Here is a 19,761-nt window from a genome sequence, read left to right as displayed (position 1 = left end):
CTGCAAAGGACATAATCCATCTGATTTCGATATTGACCATCTGGTGACGTCCATGTGTAGAGTCGCCTCTTGTGCTGTTGGAAAAGAGTGTTTGCTATGATCAGCGTGTTCTCCTGGCAAAACTCTATTAGCCTTTGTCCTGCTTCATTTTGAACACCAAGGCCATGCTTGCCTGTTATCCCGGTGATTTCTTGACTTCCTTCTTTAGCATTCCAATCCCCTATGATGAAGAGGACATCTTTTTTTGGTGTTAGTTCTAGAAGGTATTGTAGGTCTTCATAGAACCGATCACCCTCAGCTTCTTCGGCCTCAGTGGTTGGGGCATAGACTTGAATTACTGTGATGTGGAATGGTTTGCCTTGGGTTCGTACTGAGATCATTCTGTCGTTTTTGAGATTGTACCCCAGTACTGCTTTTCCCACCCTTTTGTTGACTATGAGTGCTACTCCACTTCTTCTAAGGGATTCTTGCCCACAGTAGTAGATATGATGGTCACCTGAATTAAATTCGCCCATGCCTGTCCACTTTAGTTCGCTGATTCCCAAGATGTCGATGTTCAATCTTGCCATCTCATGCTTGACCACCTCCAGCTTACCTTGATTCATTGATCTTACATTCCAGGTTCCTAAACAATATTGTTCTTTACAGCATTGGACTTTCTTTTCACCACCAGACACATCCACAGCTGAGTGTCCTTTTGGCTTTGGCCCAGCCGTTTCACTCTTTCTGGCGCTACTTGGAAATTCCCTCTGCTCTTCCCCAGGAGTATATTGGACACCTTCTGACCTGAGGGGCTCATCTTCTGGCATCATCTCTTTTAGCCTTGTGATATGTTCCATGGGGTTTTCTTGGCAGGAATACTGGAGTGGGTTGCCATTTCCTTCTCCAGTGGACCACATTTTGTCAGAACTCTCCACCATGACCTGTCCATCTTAGGTGGCTCTGCATGGCATAGCTTATGCCTTCACTGAGTGACGCAAGCCCCTTCGCCACAGCAAGGCAGCGATCCATGAAGGGGAAAAAGTAATCTTGTGTAAATGACTGCTTTATGGCCACCCTTTACGTTAAATGTCTTTTACATAAAACAAGATGCAATTTTTACACAAAATGGCAGCTCACCATGGAGTTGGGTGGCTGCTCGCCGGGCACCCATGGACTGCCCACCAGCTTGACCAGGGAGCTGAAGAAGCCGGGTAAGTGGCAGTGGTCTGTGGATGAGACGTTGAGCCGGGGGAGGGAGGTAGACTCCACCTCCCTCTCAGACTCCTGTGACATCTCTAACTGTGCTACTACAACTCTGCTAATGGGGAGCCCTACCTGTGAGAAACGGCTGAGAATTTCTCCTCCTCCTGGAGACATCAGGTGAAATTGTCCCCCTAATTTCTCTGTCCACAGATAGGGGGAAGAATTTCAGGAGGCCGCCCACATACAGCTCTAATCCAAAAAGCGTAGCGCTTACACACATAAGGTCTAATGGCAGGGGGCCAAAGCTTGTCATCATTAACTGGCACAAAGTCCTGGGAAAGCCCTGTCCGGTTTGAGGCTATGTATGTTGACCTTTACTTTCATCAGCCTTATCCAGATTACCAATGGGTTTCTTGGGGAACTGGGACCTAGAGAGTGTGCCTGGTGGATAGGCACAATCTTGTTCCCCCACAGTGCATAAAATCTACACAAGCCATCCCCAACTGGGTGCCCTTCAGATATGTTGGATGACAACTTCCATAATCCCCTAGCTAGCATAGCAGAGCTGGCTGGAGGATTAAGGGAGTTGTAGCACAACACATCAGTGGTGCAAAACAACCAGGTTGCAGAAGATGGATCTACACAGATCCAAAGTAGCCCAATGTAAACATCCCGCAGGGCCATTTGAATACCATCAGTTTGCTGGAAGTATCCAACATTCTGTTTCAGCAAAGACACAAATGAGGAAAAATCCCCCCATACTTCACTGCTGTTCTCCTCCAGGAACTGGTCATATTCGCTGAGCGAAGCCAAATAGATCAAGGCAATCACGTTTTCAAAACAGTGGATCCATTTCCGACGCTCAGACCTCTGCCCGCCAACATCAACGATCCTAAGAACGCAGAAAGCTGTCTTTAGTCCAAGTGAAACCCATGGGAGGCTGGTGGGTCTGATGTCAGTGGGGCAGTGAATCCACTCTGGGTTTCAGTCAGAAGCAGTCAGAACTCTAAAGGAGCTCTCCAAGCCAAAAGCAAAACATCTTGGTGCAAAGCAAAACACCTTGGAGAGCTCCTTTAGAGTTCTGACTGAAACCCAGAGCAAAGTCATTGCCACCCTGACTCTGGAGCCACCAGCCTCCACTGGTCAGACCAATGGTCCATCAAAACCCATGGAGGCTGGTCCACGGTAAATGGCAGTGGCTCTCCAGGGTTTCAGATACGAGCCTCTCTCTCTGCCCTGCTGGGAGATGCTGGGGATTGAACCAGGGGCCTTCTGCACAGAAAGCACTCTACCATGGAGCCATGGCCCAGGAGGTCATGTAAACAGTTCCTCTGCTGCCTTCATGATTCTCACTGCTGGGTTTAAGGTTATGGGACAAACACCCCAATGAACCCTAGAAACAAAACCTAGCAGGAACAAAATTTGACCTAAGGACAAACTGGATTTAGAGTTCTGAATTTTTGGGAAGTAGGCACTGGGTTTGAACAGAGACCATTTGCTGCGAGTCTGTCAAGATCTGTCCAGCCCATGTCAGCCTGGTCTGGAAGGGCAGAACCCCAATCAGCTGCTGACCAATGAGTTTAAGGTGGAGACGTTATGCACAGGTTTCTTATACGATGTTGTTGTTCTCGTTTGAGAAATCATTTAATCGTTTGATCACTACAATATCTTGACATTTATGTGTTATCACCTCCTTATGAATCAGTTCCCAGGCTTCAGGTCTGTCCAGCAAGGATCAGACATGTCCCTTTTCTAACTTGGCTCACCTTAAAGAGACTTTTTGCACCGAAAAGCAGTACTCATTAATGCCAGTTGTTGGCACACGGGTCCTTAGAATGTCCTGAGAGCTCGGCATGTACCCGTCTGCTGCAATGCGGTCCAGATTGGACAAGAAACTGAAACACAGAGATACCAAAGTCACCATGAGCATATAAGAAAGGGGGTTCCTTAACTCACTGCATAGAATTTGCCCTGCATTGATCTATCAGCTCAAACTGGAACACACACACATATACATTGCTTCTTGCACCATCTTCTCTGTGTTGGATTCATTCACTTTTTAAATGTATTCATTTATGTACAGCATTTTTAGTTAGCTCTTCAATCTAAAAAGACTTCCAGAGCAATTACAAAAATTAATAACAAGGCACTCCTGGCCCTCAGACTTACAATCCAAAAGACACAACACAAAAGGAAAAGGGATATGGAGGGAGGAGGAAAAAAAGCAAAACTCAGGCAGCAGTGTTTAGTTTCAAAGTCCACAAAAGTTAAAAAGGTGTCCCCAGCCAGTCGTATCCGACTCTAGGGTGTGGTGCTCATCTCCATTTCTAAGCCGAAGAGCCAGCACTGTCCGAAGACGCTTCCGTGGTCATGTGGCCGGCATGACTGAACACCGAGGTGCACGGAACGCTGTTACCCTTCCCGCCAAGGCAGTACCTATTTATCTACTTGCAATTTCTTGCTTTCGAACTGCTAGGTTGGCAGGAGCTGGGACTGAAGACGGGAGCTCACTCCGTCACGCAGCACTCGGGTCTCGAACTGCTGACCTGCCGACCTTCTGGTCTGCAGTTCAGCGTCTTAACCACTAAGCCACCGCAGCCCCTATTCCACAAAAGTTACTAGCCTGCAAAAAAATTGTATTACTAGTCTGCTGGGGGCTGGCAGACGAGAGATGGATCTCTCGCCTACAGCCTGCTGCATTTCTATGTTGGGTGCAGAAGCAGGGAGGGAATCCTCTGATCTACCTCCACCACCCCGCTGACTAGCCCACATGGAATTCCATGTGTTCGCCTGCAGCTGTTTCTTCTCACCTATGGCTGCCAGGCTAGTGCTTAAAATACAAGCCTACAGGTGCTGAGCCTGCCTTGTTTTTAAAGCTGAGAGGGCAACAATATGCTGGGAAAACACCGTTGTCCTACAAATTTGTTATCAACAGTTTAAAATGCACCCTCCAACATTTCACAAACAAATGTTGGGGACGCACCCTAACAAGCCTTATTTTCATAAGAGGTGCTCCTGCCTGAGCACTCATACTCTTCCCAGATGGTGGCGCCCTCTCCCCGCTATTATACACAGTGCCCTGCCCTGCCCACCCAGCCAGATGCAGAAAACATACTGTCCTCGGCCTTGTGCACTGCTAGGTTTTGTCCTCTCCCCAGGTGAAGACAGCCTGAGTTCTTTTGATCAAAGACAGATATACTAGAGAAAAAGAATGACGCGTGGCCATGCCCTACAACGTGCTATTGCCAATGCAAAATATAACTTCAGCAGCTGCTGTGTGTGTGTGTGTGTGTGTGTGTGTGTGTAAGAGACGTGGTTGGCTTTGTGCTACACGTGAACTAAAAATGCATCCAGTCCTCGTTCTGAGATTTGAATTCTAGAGACTCTGGGGATGGATCTGCTAGCAACTCGCCCTAATGACATTTTCACAAGGCATTTCTCCGAATGCAGAAAAATGGGGGCAGCAATTCCATAGGGGAAATAGAGCCCCCCCCCCGTCTGCTTCGTGAATAGGAATACTAGCAGTAGGCATATTTGCAAAATCCAACCTTTGCAACTACCTATACAAAATAAAGTGATCCGAACCTCCGGGACTAATGATCTCCGGGATCAGAACCTAGCTGCCCACTGGACTTTGCACTTCTCTGAATGTTGTGATGCGGCTCTTGGCATTTTAGAGATGTATCAAAACATTCACTTAAAATGTGCATTTCGAGAGAACACCATGTTTAAAATTAGGGGTGGGCCAGAACAGTGCTTCCTGTTTCACCATGCTCTTTGGGTATGGTGAAATAGGGAGGGCCACTCAGCTATTTTTCCAAAGGAGAGGAAATAGGTGGAATATTACAGTGGGAAGACGCTTACTGCACCATTTGGGGGCGGTTATTTATTTTCCTCCCCCAAGGAAATGATGCTTTGATAGCATCATTAGTGTCACCTTCAGGGGGAAGTGTGTGGAAGGAATGGCAGAAGGCAGAGGGGGGGAGAAGAACAAGAGGAGCGTGAATGAGCAGATTTTTAATACATCTTGGACTGCTTTTAAAAACAAAAGTGAGGTAAGCATCCCCCAATGTGTTAGTTATTCCTCCCTCCCAAAAACCTTTCCCACTTTAAGTAGCCATTGCAGGACTCAAATGGTTCAATCACAACTGTTTCTGCCCACCCCTAATTTAATACATATTTTGGAAACAATTTTTTTCTAAAAATGCAGACGAACACAGAATTGGAACTGAACAGACTTATGGATAAGAACGTGTGAAAGTGACATGGAACAGACATAGACAGATTCACCCATCTTTAAGCAGTGTGAGAGCCAGTGTGGTGTGGTGTTTAGAGTGTTGTGGGGAGACCCAGGTTCTGGTCCCCACTCAGCCATGAAGCTCACTGGGTGACTTTGGGCCAGTCACCGTCCTGCTCTTTGCTGTTTGCAAGCACGTTCAGGGAGCGAGGCAATAGAATAGTCAAGCTGGCAAGCCAATGGTCAAGCACACAGGCTTCAGTCCAAGGAGGTTTAAGCTCAGGCAGGAGTGGTCAAAATCCAGGCAGAGGTCAGAACATAGGCAAGCAGGCAACCAGGATCAGGCAGCAGCGGGATGGTCAAGATAACAAGCAAGAGGTCAAACACAGTAAATTGGTCAGGTATGTCACGCAGTCCAGAAGCAGGGTCATTGAGCTGTCCAAAAGATCAGGAAACAGAGCATCAGACACAGGGCACGATTCAGGAGGCAAGGCGCACGGCAGAGGCTGGAAGGACCAAGTTGTTCCAATGCCGGCTGAGTTTCTGGTGAAGGCTTTTAAGCCCAAAGCCATCCGGACCCCACCCAGAGCTCAGCTGCAGCAGTCAGAGCCCCCTTTCCAGAGACCTACTCTTCAGGGGTCCTTTTCTCCTGAGGAAACTTTTTCTGGCGGCCAGCACTCCTACGCACAGGAGCCCTGCTAGCCTGCCTCTTGAGGCGATGATGCTCCCGGGGATCAGGGGTAGCTCAGCCTCTGCCTCAGAGGCAGAGTCCCTCTCTCCTGCCAGGGATGGCCCTGCGGCCACCTCTCCCAAGGGCTGTGGCAGTCCTGGTCTGGCCTACCCTGGGGTTCTGGGGCCTCTAGCTCCTCTTCTGAGGACTCCTCCAGTTGGGGCATGACAGTCACTGTCTCTCAGCCTAGCCTCCCTTGCAGGGTTGTTGTGAGGATAAAATGGAGAGGAGGAGCAGGATCATGTCACACCACAACCCTGGGCTCCTTGGAGGAAAAGCGGGATATGAACGTAGCAAACAAACCAACAAAACAAGCAGCAGGAGAGAAAGAGGTACTCACTAAGCAGCCGAATCCAGCAAGTGATACTCCCTCCGCCTCTGGTAGCAGGTCCTGACCCCAGCGTCCTTCCACAGGCTCCTGATCATCCTGGCATGGCATGCTTCCATCGGAGTCATTTTATAAGCATCCACTCCTAGGAGCAGCTGGGCATTTTGCTAGAAGCAGGCAGAGGAATAAGGAGCCCCGATGCACCGTTATTTGTAAGGCAGACCCTGTGCAAGCCCTGAACCACCAAGGCCAATGCAGCCTGCTCCATGCATTCCCAACAGCATTCCCTTGGTTTTGTCACCTGCCCATGACTGACCATCACCCTGGGACCTAGGGCGGCCGGGTGCCCTCTTTCACAGAGGACCATCATCTATTTGAAGGTCTGCCTGGACCAAGTCCAGTTTAAAGATAAAGGACCATAAGAACTGTTCTGCATCACCAGTCAGAACTTGCACATAACTCCTTTGCAAAGGGAACTGCACTGGCTGCCTATTCGCTACAAGGCCAGGTTTGAGGTTTTGGTACTAGCGTAAAAAGCCCTAAACAACTTGGGACCAGGATACCCAAGAGAGCACCTCCTTCCTTACCAACTGCCCGGTCACTGAGGTCATCGGAGGGCTCACTCCTGGTGGTTCCACATGGACCCATGGCCCAATTGGAGGCCACCCGGAGAAGAGCCTTCAGTGTGGTGGCCCCCTTCCTGAGGAACTCCCTGCCCCTGGAGATCAGGCAGGTGCCAACCCTGTGTCGTTTCCGGCACCTCCTGAAAACAGCACTGTTCCAGGAGGCATTCCTTAACTGACCAGCCACGGTTTTTATTGGCATTCTGTTTTTTAAAAGTATAATTTTAATATGGTGTTTTAATCTTTTTATGCTTTTACTATTTTACCTTTTATGTCCATCGCTCCAAAATCTGTTTTAGATACGGTTGTTGTTGTTTATTCATTCAGTTGCTTCCGACTCTTCGTGACTTCGTGGACCAGCCCGCACCAGAGCTTCCTGTTGGCCGTCGCCACCCCCAGCTCCCCCAAGGCCGAGTCCGTCACCTCCAGAATATCATCCATCCATCTTGCCCTTGGTCGGCCCCTCTTCCTTTTGCCTTCCACTTTCCCTAGCATCAGCAACTTCTCCAGGTGAGTACTCGGGTCACCTGGTCACAGTCTTCCACACACTATGGTGATATGTACTGCAGTTCTATTTAAATGATACTAAGGATTTCTAATTTGCATCTATACATATAAATTAGCATATACAATTTTTATGCAAATTGTTGTCCTCTTTTTTGGTGATGCATTTCTTCTGTTTAATTTTTTATTATTATTTACAACATTTGTGTACCGCTCCACATCTAAACAGATTCTGGAGCAGTGAACAATAAGAGATAAAATGAACGAAAGATAAGAATGAAACATGGTATTAAGATTATTCTTTAAAAAACAGAGTGCCAATAAAACAGAGGCAACAGGAAGGCTTCCTGGAAAAGAGCTGTTTTTAGGATGCACCGAAAAGAACCCAGTATTGGTGCCTGTCTGACCTCCAGAGGCAGGGAGTTCCATAGGGCGGGAGCCACCACATTGAAGACTCTTCTCCAGGTGGACTCCAGTCAGGCCACAAGTCCATGTGGAACCACCAGGAGCATGCCCTCTGATGACCTCAATAATTGGGCAGTTCTGTTTTGACAATTTGTAAGCAGCCACCCTCCCATGTTAATGGGAGGAGGAGGTTTATCACTGGCTAGTAGCCATAATGGGTAAATGGAACCTCCATATTGAGAAGCAGTTTACCTCTGAAAGGGGATGTACGGATTTTGTTAAATCCATTCTATTTGTTTTGCAGATTGTCAGCCATTTTTCATTCCATTGTCCACTTGCTGACAGGATTAGTTTTTTTAGGGATGTATAAGAATTTTGTTCCACTTGTGCAAGTACGCATTAGCACAAGTGTGCATTTGCGTTAATGCACGTTAACGCTACTGTGAATTTGTGCAAATTCTCCACAAAAGTAAAAAACAGTCCATGAGTCTCAAAAAAAGGCCAGTCCACTACAGAATCTGCAGGTTAGATTTATAGAAATCTTAAGTCATATGAATCCATTGTGGATTTCTCCAACATCCCTGCTTCTGAATACCGGTTGCTGGAAAGGGCTTTTGCCTCAGTGTCCTGATTGTGGCTTCCCAGAGGCATCTGGTTGGCCACTGTGGGAAGGCAGTTGCTGGACTAGATGGACCTTTGGTCTGATCCAGCAGGGCTGCTCTTTACATTGTTACTCACCACATTCTCTTGCTGGGAATAAGCAATCCGAAGCATGTCCATAGCGTGGATCATGGCCTGGATGGATGTGAAGATGTTCTGATGCACAATCTTGACAAATCCTTTTCGGTCCTCTTCCGTGTATCCCACACCATGGATGATCCGCATCTGTTTGATGAAGGTACTTTTCCCACTCTCTCCAGTACCTAGCAGTATCACATAGTAAATGCATGTGATCCTGATTTATCAAGGAGAAAATCCATACTCCCATATATCTGTCCCTGGTAAAGCAACAATTTCCTATTTTCAGGTTTCCAGGTGGTGTGGCAGCATCCTAGCCCAGAAGCGGGCGGAAGGTAGCTCAGAATCAGCTAGTAGATCTCTGGGTTGTTTGCAGCAAATCGGCAAGGGTCCCCAACTCCTGATTGTCTAACAACTGCAAAAACTAAGCAGTTTTTCTCCCCTAAATTAGATTGCTGAAAAAGCAGCTTGGGGGAAAACCAAGAGTGGTTTAGTGTGTGAAATAGACTTGCAAGCTTGGCTCTGGTACTGATAACAAATTCTTGGGCTGAGCACTTAAGGAAGCCTGCCTGCCCGGGCCGCTCTTTTCCCCCTGGTTCTGGTTGGTGGATCTTGGGGTGCTAGTGAAAAAGAACATGGGTTTTGCAAGTCTGAAGTCTGCCTGCCCCTGTGCCCTGATCACTTGGAAAGCCCTGGGAGTGAGTCTTCTAAAACACCTCTTGGATCAGCGGGCAGAGCACTACAGCAATCACCACACCCCAGAATATTCCACACTCATCATTCTGTAATTGCCACCTTGGCTAGAGCACACAGAGCAGCTGAAGGTTGCAGAAGCCAAAGTGTCCTGCTTCAAGACTTTAATATTTCTGCTAAGTTAGTCATAACATAATAAATTAAACACACATACACAGTGCGAAGGCTGGCATTGGTAGTCTTTTTAAAGCACTTCACTGAGCATTCCTGAGCTTGGAGACAGATGAAGTATCGACTTAAACCAGAGAGCATGCAAATTTGTAGGAAAACGTTGGTTTGCCCCACCACCAAATCTGGCAGTAGGAGATCTGGAGAGAGCCCATAGCTCAGCAGTGGAGGTCATGCTTCACACACAAAAGATCCCAGGCAGGGACATTGCTATGCACTTAAGATTCAGAGCACAGGCCCATAGGACCCAAATCTGCATATGTGAATGTATATCTATATAGGCAAATTTAGAAATAATTACTAGGATTTAGATTTCACAGGTGGCAAAGCCAGCCAATTAATTTCTCATACAAATAATCTCAAATAAAACCTTCAATTCATTTTGTTGTTGTTCAGTCGTTCAGTCGTGTCCGACTCTTCGTGACCCCATGGACCATAGCACGCCAGGCCTTCCTGTCCTGCGCTCTCTCCCGGAGCGTGCTCAAGTTCATATTCATTGCATCGGTGATGCTATCTAGCCATCTCATCCTCTGCCGTCCCCTTCTCCTTTTGCCTTCAGTCTTTCCCAGCATCAGGGTCTTTTCCAGGGAGTTTTCTCTTCGCATTAGGTGGCCAAAATATTGGAGCTTCAGCTTCAGTATCTGTCCTTCCAATGAGCACTCAGGGTTGATTTCCTTTAGGATGGACTGATTGGGCCTCCTTGCAGTCCAGGAGACTCGTAGGAGTCTTCTCCAGCACCACAGTTCGAAAGCATCAATTCTTCGGCGCTCAGCCTTCCTTATAGTCCAGCTCTCACATCCATACATTACTACTGGGAAAACCATAGCTTTGATTATGCGGACCTTTGTCGGCAGATGTCTCTGCTTCTTACTGTGCTGTCTAGGTGTGCCATAGCTTTCCTCCCAAGGAGCAAGCGTCTTTTAATGTCATGGCTACAGTCACCGTCTGCAGTGATCTTGGAGCCCAAGAAAGTAAAATCTGTCACTGCTTCCATTTCTTCGCCATCTATATGGCAGGAAGTGATGGGGCCAGATGCCATGATCTTAGCTTTTTTAATGTCGAGTTTCAAACCAGCTTTTGCACTCTCCTCTTTCACCCTCAACAAGAGGCTCTTTAGATCCTCTTCGCTTTCTGCCATTAGGGTGGTATCGTCTGCATATCGGAGGTTGTTGATAATTCTCCCGGCAATCTTAATTCCGACCTCTGATTCATCCAACCCGGCATTTCTCATGATGTACTCTGCATATAAGTTAAATAAGCAGGGTGACAATATGCAGCCTTGTCGTACTCCTTTCCCAATTTTGAACCACTTGGTTGTTCCATGTCTGGTTCTTACTGTTGCTTCTTGACCCTCGTACAGGTTTCTCAGGAGACAGGTAAGGTGGTCTGGTACTCGCATCACTTTAAGAATTTGCCACAGTTTGTTGTGATCCACACAATCAAAGGCTTGAGCGTAGTCAATGAAGCAGAAATAGATGTTTTTCTGGAATTCTCTTGCTTTCTCCATGATGCAGCGAATGTTGGCGACTTGATCTCTAGTTCCTCTGCCTCTTCTAAACCCAGCTTGTACTTCCGGTAGTTCTCGGTTCGCATACTGCTGAAGCCTAGCTTGTAAGATTTTGAGCATCACCTTGCTGGCATGTGAAATGAGCGCAATGGTGCGGTAGTTTGAACTCTCTTTGGGATTGCCCTTCTTTGGAATTGGAATGTAAACTGATCTTTTCCAGTCTTGTGGCCACTGTTGAGTGTTCCAGATTTGTTGGCATATTGAATGCAGCACTTTAACAGCATCATCTTTTAGGATTTTAAATAGCTCGGCTGGAATACTGTCATCTCCGCTAGCTTTATTGTTACTAATGCTTCCTAAGGCCCACTTGACTTCAATCTCTAGGATGTCCGGCTCAAGTTCAGTGACCGCACTATCATGGCTCTGAATGGGGACATTCAGATCTTTCCTGTATAGTTCTTCTGTGTATTCTTGCCACCTCTTCTTAATCTCATCTGCTTCTGTTAGGTCCCTGCCTTCTTTGTCCTTTATCATGCCCATCTTTGCACAAAACGTTCCCTTGAGATCTCCGATTTTCTTGAAGAGATCTCTAGTCTTTCCCATTCTGTTGTTTTCCTCGATTTCTTTGCATTGTTCACTTAAGAAGGCCTTCTTGTCTCTCCTTGCTATTCTCTGGAACTCTGCATTCAGTTGGGTATATCTTCCCCTTTCTCCCTTGCTTTTCGCTTCCCTTCTTTCCTCAGCGACTTGTAAAGCCTCATCAGACAGCCACTTTGCTTTCTTGCAATTCTTTTTCTTTGGGATGGATTTCGTTGCTGCCTCCTGGACAATGTGACGGACCTCCGTCCATAGTTCCTCAGGCACTCTGTCTATCAGGTCTAATCCCTGAAATCTATTCCTCACCTCCACTGTATATTCTTAAGGGATATGATTTAGGTCATACCTGAACGGTTTAGTGGTTTTCCCTATGTTCTTCAATTTAAGCCGAAATTTTGCAAGAAGCAGCTCATGATCTGAGCCACAGTCAGCTCCAGGTCTTGTTTTTACTGACTGTATGGAGCTTCTCCATCTTTGGCTGCAAAGGACATAATCAATCTGATTTCGATATTGACCATCTGGTGATGTCCATGTGTAGAGTCGCCTCTTGTGCTGTTGGAAAAGAGTGTTTGCTATGATCAGCATGTTCTCTTGGCAAAACTCTATTAGCTTTTGTCCTGCTTCATTTTGTACACCAAGGCCATGCCTGCCTGTTATCCCGGTGATTTCTTGACTTCCTACTTTAGCATTCCAATCCCCTATGATGAAGAGGACGTCTTTTTTTGGTGTTAGTTCTAGAAGGTGTTGTAGGTCTTCATAGAACTGATCAACCTCAGCTTCTTCGGCCTCAGTGGTTGGGGCATAGACTTGAATTACTGTGATGTGGAATGGTTTGCCTTGGATTCGTACTGAGATCATTCTATCATTTTTAAGATTGTACCCCAGTACTGCTTTTCCCACCCTTTTGTTGACTATGAGTGCTACTCCATTTCTTCTAAGGGATTCTTGCCCACAATAGTAGATATGATGGTCACCTGAATTAAATTCACCCATGCCTGTCCATTTTAGTTCGCTGATTCCCAAGATGTCGATGTTCAATCTTGCCATCTCATGTTTGACCACCTCCAGCTTACCTTGATTCATTGATCTGACATTCCAGGTTCCTAAACAATATTGTTCTTTACAGCATCGGATTTTCTTTTCACCACCAGACACATCCACAGCTGAGTGTCCTTTCGGGTTTGGCCCAGCCGCTTCACTCTTTCTGGCGCTACTTGGAAATACCCTCTGCTCTTCCCCAGTAGCATATTGGACACCTTCCGACCTGAGGGGCTCATCTTCCGGCGTCATCTCTTTTAGCCTTGTGATACGTTCCATGGGGTTTTCTTGGCAAGAATACTGGAGTGGGTTGCCATTTCCTTCTCCAGTGGACCACATTTTGTCAGAACTCTCTGCCATGACCTGTCCGTCTTGGGTGGCCCTGCACGGCATAGCTTATGGCTTCACTGAGTTACGCAAGCCCCTTCGCCACAACAAGGCGAATTCATTTTACCCTTCCTCAAATCATCCCAAACCAACAGAAAATGTTTTTTTCCCCCCTAAGCCATGCAGGGAGAAAGGGGGGGAGGTTGCAGCTGGATAACCATTATCACCCCAGCTGCAATGGGCCTTGAAAATTGCCCCCTGCAAAAAGAAAAAAAGCAAGTCAAGAAAAAAACCTTCCATTGACACCAATTGAAACTCAGAGCACCGTGGAATAAATCCAGGGCCCCGGGAAATTGATGCAGGGCATGGGCCTCATAGGCGCAGACCTAACAATACCCATGGTCCCAGTTCCAGTTGAAGGGATCAGGTGAGGGGAAGACCCAACTCTGTCTGAAATCTTGGAGAGCTGTTCCCAGTTGGAGTAGACAATATTGGGTTCGAGAAAGACAAATAGCCTAGCCTAGTAACAAAGCAGTGTCCTCTATACCTAAATCAGGTGAGGAGAAAATGAGAAAATTGTCCTTTACTCCTAAAAAGAAGAAAAAAACCCAGAGCGAATGGTGGTTGTGTTTCAAAACTTCCACAGTTTTTGGCTTGGGTATATTGAAGTGATATACAGAGCTCACCTGCTGAGGTGCTATGGAATGTTTGTGGAAACTCCAGCTGCTCAGATATTTTAAGATCAACCAACGAGGCCTAAGGAAGAATGGGACTGCACCATCATGCTCACAGTCTCGGTCACAATTAAACCTGGCGTGCAAATGTTACACAAGTGCGAGAGAAGTGTGTTATACAGCATATGTTGTGGGAGAGTGGGAAAGCATGGAGTATTACTTTAAGAAAAGCCCCCCATGTGCAAATCACATAGTTCTCTTCATTCGTTTACATGAAGATTATCATCGAATTCCAGAAAGGGAATAGAATTGGAAGGAACCTCAAAAGGTCATCTAGTCCAACTGCTTGCTGATGCAAGAAATCTACTGCTACAGCATCCCTGATATGATTTTACTTTTATTAAAAAGGTTTAAATACCGTCTTATCTTTTAAAAAAAATCAAAGCAGTACACAGCAATTTAAAACAAAACCTTAAAACAATAAAAATAAGAACCTTAAAAAAATAGGACATTAAAATAATAAAAGATGAGAACATTAAAATGGCATAATTTAAAAGGCTAGATCAAAAAGATATGCCTAAAGACTGAGAGAGTAGGACCAATTATAGTTCTTAAGGGTGCACATTCCACTGTTTCAGGGCAACACAGGAGAAAACTTTTTCACATGTGCCCTCAAAAAGGCGTCTCCTGCAGATCTAGATACCCAGACAGTTTCATAACAAGACAAGCTGGCCCTTTGAAAGTCAGGCCCTAAGCCATTTAGGGCTTTAAAGGTAAAAACCAACACCCTGAATTGTGACTGGAAAGCAAATGACAATCAGTGCAGGTGTTTTAAAACAGGTGTAATATGATTCAGATATTTTAACTCTTCCCTCCTTATTCCCCCTTTCCCTCTGTGTTGTGTCTTCTTAGAGTGTTTTACTCTGGCTTGTTTTACTGACTGATTTTTTGGCTGAGGAGCGGGATACAATTACTTCAAATAAATAAATGAAAGCAGTCATCTTTCCCTGTTGTCTGCTTTCTGCATCTCATATCAGAATACCAGACAGACTGCAGCCTTTAATTAAATAAATTAATAAAAGAAACCATCTCTTCTCCAGGCTAAACATACTCAACTCCTTCATAACCTTTCCTCACAAGACTTGGTCTTGATCATTTATCAGTTAAGCTTTCACCAGGATTTGGTCTTGATTGATCTATCAATTAAGTTTGCATATGGCTAAAAATAATATTTACGAAGCATACAGCATACTTTGGGTTGGATTCAGAGTTAAAGTCGACCCATTGAAATCACTGAGACTTTAGTTATGACGAATCTAAGTTCCATTGATTTAAATGGGTCTGCTCAAAGACAGACTGAACGTGGATCCAACCTGGGGTGTTTGTTGCGTTTTAAAAACATAACACACATTATATAGCAAGCATCTTTGAAGAGGAATTTCATCCTACATAACTGATTTGATGAATCCACTACAGAGCCCTAGTTTATATATTGTTTTAAAAGGTCCCTGATTAACGGACTGCTTTAACGACACAGACCTCAAAGTGAATACAGTTATCCACAGAGTATAACTGATGAACTTAGGGAGAGAAGGAGGAAAATGTATGCGTTCTTTGCTTGCTCTAATGGGCGGTATTCATGCCGACCACTGGGTAGCTCATCATCCGCTGGAGGTTGGTGACTCCGATGTCAGTGGGGCGGTGCATCTGCTCTGGGTTTCAGCCAGAACCAGTTAGAACTCTAAAAGAGCTATCCAAGGTGCATCCAGAGTGGATTCACCGCCCCACTGACATCAGAGCCACCAGCCCCCACAGCATCATCCATGCCTCTGGTCTCTCCCGGCTCCCTTGCCAGAATGTTGTTTCTTGTTATGGATTAGAAGAAGAACTACACTCACCCAACAAAAGCAGCTTCAGCTCCCATCTATCTCGCTTCTTTTGCTCTTGCAGAAGCCGATTTATTTCTTTATCAATCGCGACGGCATTTTTCTGGTCTTCCGACAGAAAGCAGAGGCACCAAACCATTGTGGCAGGACAGCTACCTCCCCACTGCCCCCTCCACCAGGAACAGGCAAAACACGGAGGGAAGACACACACAACACAAGGATTCAGGATGCAAAAAGTGTTGGCAAAACGCTGTCACGAACAGCCAGTCCAAGTCAATTAGTGTCCACCCCTCCTTGGGAGGACGTGTCGAACAAGAGGTGTTTGGAGATCAAGTTTCAGCAAAATAGGGAGTCCGAAGCATCCATCGCAGAAGCATGCAAAAGATTCGGGATCAGCAACATTTGGAATCCTATAAGCATAGAATGTTTCTTGTATTAAAAAAAAAAGAAAGCCAGCCAATCTTGGAGGTAAAGGGAAACAAGTTTCTTGGCTGAAATCAGATGCGTGGCCAATTTTTTGGACGTTTTGCCACCACTGTCCACAACTCACTTTAAACTCAGTTCTGTTCAGCAGAACCACTCTTTGCATTCGGCGTTTACTACCGGTCAGTGTGCAATCTAGGAACTTTTACAAGTACACTATTGGGGTCCTCTTCAGACCAGGCATTTCATCTTTTCCTTTTTAAAAGATAATTTTGAAAATGTGTGTGTGAGAGGGACAGAGAGGGAGAGAGAAGAGCTATGATAAGTATGAAAAGAAAATAAACTCCCAACAAACTTTCATTTCTTAATCTCCAGCCATATCATCTGTTTTCCCACCAAATAAAAATTGAAACTAGGGTGGCGAACAATCCAAATTTTAAAAAATTAACTCGTTAATCTATCATGTTCCAGTTGATTTATCTAGTTCTGGTTGATTAATCTATCAAGTTCCAGTTGATTAATCTATCAATTAAAATTCCATACTTTTGGATTTGGCCAAAATATTTCTGAAGCAAGAAACATATTTTTTTGCAAGGTGGGGGATACTTTTGTCATAATAAGCATCACCTTAGAAAAGGCATTCTTCCTCTATGAAAGAGAATGCCTCTTCAGATGGTGCTTGCCATCTGCAGTTGATAAATCTTTTAATCAATTATACATTTTTGGAATCAATTAATCTTTGTAAACTGCCCAGAGAGCTTTAGCTATTGGGAGGTATAGAAATGTAATAAATCATCATCATCTACTAACCGAGTAATCATTGCAGGCCTAGTTGAAATCAGTTTCCCAACAAAACAAAAAAAAATGCCTTTTTGGATCACAAGCTCCAACCTCATTTATCTTCTCCTCCATCGCCCATATTGCTCCCTTTGCCAGAATCACCAGCACCAGCACCCCATGAAACTGACTCTCCCTCTTTTATATTCCATTATACGGTGGCCATGTGTCCTACTTTACAAAGGACAGTCCTCTGTTTGAAGGTCCTGTATTTGAAGGGGTGTCCAGTCCAAGTCAAGTTTCAAGCTAAACAACAGGAGCTCTTCAGCTTGAAAGCACAGGAGTCTTCATGCTCCCTGTGAAGAGCGAGCATCTGGACAGCTCACCTGCTCCCCGTCTTCCCCTGCTGATGGGAGGGATTTTCTTGATGAGATAAGAGATTTTCCCTGCAGGTGAGAAGATGGGGGGCGGAGGGGAATAAGCTGCTGAGTGATTCAGTCCAGCTTACTTCTGAGCAGATGTGCAGAAGCCTTGCTCCGTTTACTTCCGAGTATGCATAACACTGGTAATCACATGTTAACCCTTCGACTACGCCCACTTTGCCTTTGGCCCCTCCCCTGAAATGCAGCTGCCAAAACCTTTCCCAAATTGGAATTCCGCTATCAGGCTGAAAAAGGTTCCCTATTTCCATTTAAACTGGCATCTATGCATGTGCGCCTCCTTTTGTCTGCTTTTGGGAGCAGAGTGGAAGAGGCAACGCATTCCTTCTTTTTTGGCCCTCTAGGTGGCTACCGCAACAGTATTCGAATTCTGCCGCTTCTGCACAGTGACTGGCTTCCCATAGTCCCAACCAGGCTGTCCATTTCTCAAAAGTCACCTTACCTCTCACTGCTCTTACCAATTTCCAACTTGTCTGTCTAAAATGTCACATTCCTGCGGGTTCCCATGCTTCACTGCAGGATCAGGGCCTCTCACTCGGGTTGGGGAGACAAAGCATCATCTTCCTCAGGTTCCGTGTTTCGCGGGATCGTCATCAGGATGAAGTGCCTGTCTGAGGAGCAAGACAAAAAGCAGTCAGAGTGGCCAAAGGATTCCACCTGTGTAAGACAAAATCCTAGCGCGAATCCATCGCTACCCATCCTTCATGATCAGCAACGCCTTTGTCAGACCATTGGTTTACCAATCTTGGAACCTGGGACCTTCTGCCTGTAAAGCAGGACCTTGTCCACTGAGCTATGGTCCTCCCCTTCCAGATGAAGCATGATTCTTGTCCTCATGGTTCTAAATAAAGGGCCGATTTAAACAGGCACATCGGAAGCTACTACAGAGCAAGTCAGCACCACTGGTCCGCCTAGCTTAGCACTGTCTGCACCAGCCTTCTTCAGCATGATGGTCTCCAGATGCCTTGGACGACAACTCTTATCACCCCTGAGTATGGGAGCTGATGGGAGTTGTAGTCCAAAACATCTGGAAGGCACCACATTGGGAGAGGTTGACTAGCAGCAATTCTGCAGACTTTCAGGCCAAGTTCTTTCCCAGCTCTACCTGGAGATGCTGGAATTTGCACCTGGGACCTTTCGCACACAAATCAGGTGCTCCACCAAGCCAAACTATTTTTTGCTCCAAAAATCCTTACCTGGAAACTAGCCTATGACAGTCCTGGCAGTCCAAAAGCACCGAGAGCCGGGTAAAGCAGGTGGTGAGATCTGAGCTGTACGCTATATCAGGTGGCTTGTTCTGTGCTCGAAATCTATTAACAGGGAAAGGAAGTTTAGAGAGAGACGGGGAAGGCAGTGACCCGTTGCTCGGGGGAAGAGTGGAGCAAAGCAATGAGCTGGCGGAGCCGCTGTGATCCCGAAGTGCTGATGGCTGCCCACAGAACCGCAGTGGCTCAAGAGGAGCTCCACCCTTTGGTCTTCCCAAAGCTGGTGGAACAGAGAGTCTTTTTGCATCTATGTTCCAAATAGGACCCAGCACAGATGCACACACAGACACGGTCCAGGCCAATGGAAGAAGGCGGACCAAAGTGACAGAACCTCAAATCCAGGCAAAGAGTTAAGGCAACCTGGACCCTCCAGATGAGTTGGACTACAAGTCCAATAATCTCCAGAAAGCACAGCCAACAGTCATGCCGACTGCGGGGGGTGGAAGTTGCAGCCCAACGCATCTGGCAGGCATCCGGTTGGGGAAAGCTGAGTTAAGGCAACACAGAGATCCCAGTGCAACACAGATTCTCTGTTCCTTCCAGAAAAAGAGTAGGAAGAAGGGTGCCCAGTTCCACTTCAGAACTGCTGCTGCCACATAGTACAGATCAGGTCTTACTCTCAAGAGGTGAAGGAAACTGCTTCTTTGCACCGAACGCCAATACACTCTGCAAGAGGAGCCCTTCTTCTGTTCTTGTAAGTCTCCTCCCAGGCCTCATCCTGTTTGCTCACCAAAACAGCAGAGATGTACAAATCCACCAAACTTCCCCCACCTTCTCCTGTTCACAAAGACAATCAAAAACTTCTTTTCTTCTTCCTCCTTTTGCACCTTGCGAAATCCTCCACTGCCACAGTTCTTCATTCCTACCACACCCTGCTTGCAAAAAAAAGAGAAAGAGAAGAAGTCAGGGACCTTGGCACACAGTAGGCTGAGATACTGGTGACTCAGTACGGGGGGCGGGGGTGTTATTGAGTGTGCCAGGTTTTTGCTGGCACGCTCCTTTCTCAGCCTTTTCACATCAAAATTCTGGAGGCATTTAAAAATGACAGATGATTTACACCAGCGGGAGGAGACCTGTGGGCCAAATTAAGCCTTCCTGCGGGGCGGGGCGGGAATCAAGCCCTCAGGGGTTTTCCATATGACCACACACCCTTCCC

At 46.2% G+C, this 19,761-nt stretch overlaps 1 protein-coding gene across 5 annotated transcripts in view; it reads right to left on the bottom strand.

Annotated features, from left to right (window-relative positions):
- GNA15 (G protein subunit alpha 15) overlaps positions 1 to 19,474 on the bottom strand; it is a 34,245-nt gene extending 14,771 nt beyond the window's left edge. Inside the window, exons 1-10 of one of the 5 annotated variants that reach the window (XM_084826300.1) lie at positions 19,223 to 19,390; positions 18,537 to 18,650; positions 17,799 to 17,951; positions 17,287 to 17,346; positions 16,251 to 16,378; positions 15,713 to 16,110; positions 8,751 to 8,935; positions 6,493 to 6,647; positions 2,952 to 3,080; positions 1,948 to 2,077 (exon numbers count right to left, since the gene is read on the bottom strand). In XM_084826300.1, coding sequence (XP_084682426.1) covers positions 1,948 to 2,077; positions 2,952 to 3,080; positions 6,493 to 6,647; positions 8,751 to 8,935; positions 15,713 to 15,839 — 726 coding nt within the window. In that variant the 5' untranslated portion in view covers positions 15,840 to 16,110; positions 16,251 to 16,378; positions 17,287 to 17,346; ... (1 more) ...; positions 18,537 to 18,650; positions 19,223 to 19,390. Of the gene's footprint in view, positions 1 to 1,947; positions 2,078 to 2,951; positions 3,081 to 6,492; positions 6,648 to 8,750; positions 8,936 to 15,712; positions 16,379 to 16,933; positions 17,347 to 17,798; positions 17,952 to 18,536; positions 18,651 to 19,222 lie in introns of all 5 variants that reach the window. The other 4 variants (XM_084826299.1, XM_084826297.1, XM_084826298.1 and 1 more) reach the window with 4 other exon arrangements.
- Positions 19,475 to 19,761: the final 287 nt, after the last annotated feature.

The sequence above is a fragment of the Heloderma suspectum genome, chromosome Z (genome assembly GCF_057233095.1).
Source record: "Heloderma suspectum isolate Gila_16-S chromosome Z, 16-S_ref, whole genome shotgun sequence".
NCBI lineage: Eukaryota > Metazoa > Chordata > Lepidosauria > Squamata > Helodermatidae > Heloderma > Heloderma suspectum.
This window is presented reverse-complemented; position numbering and strand designations above follow the sequence as displayed.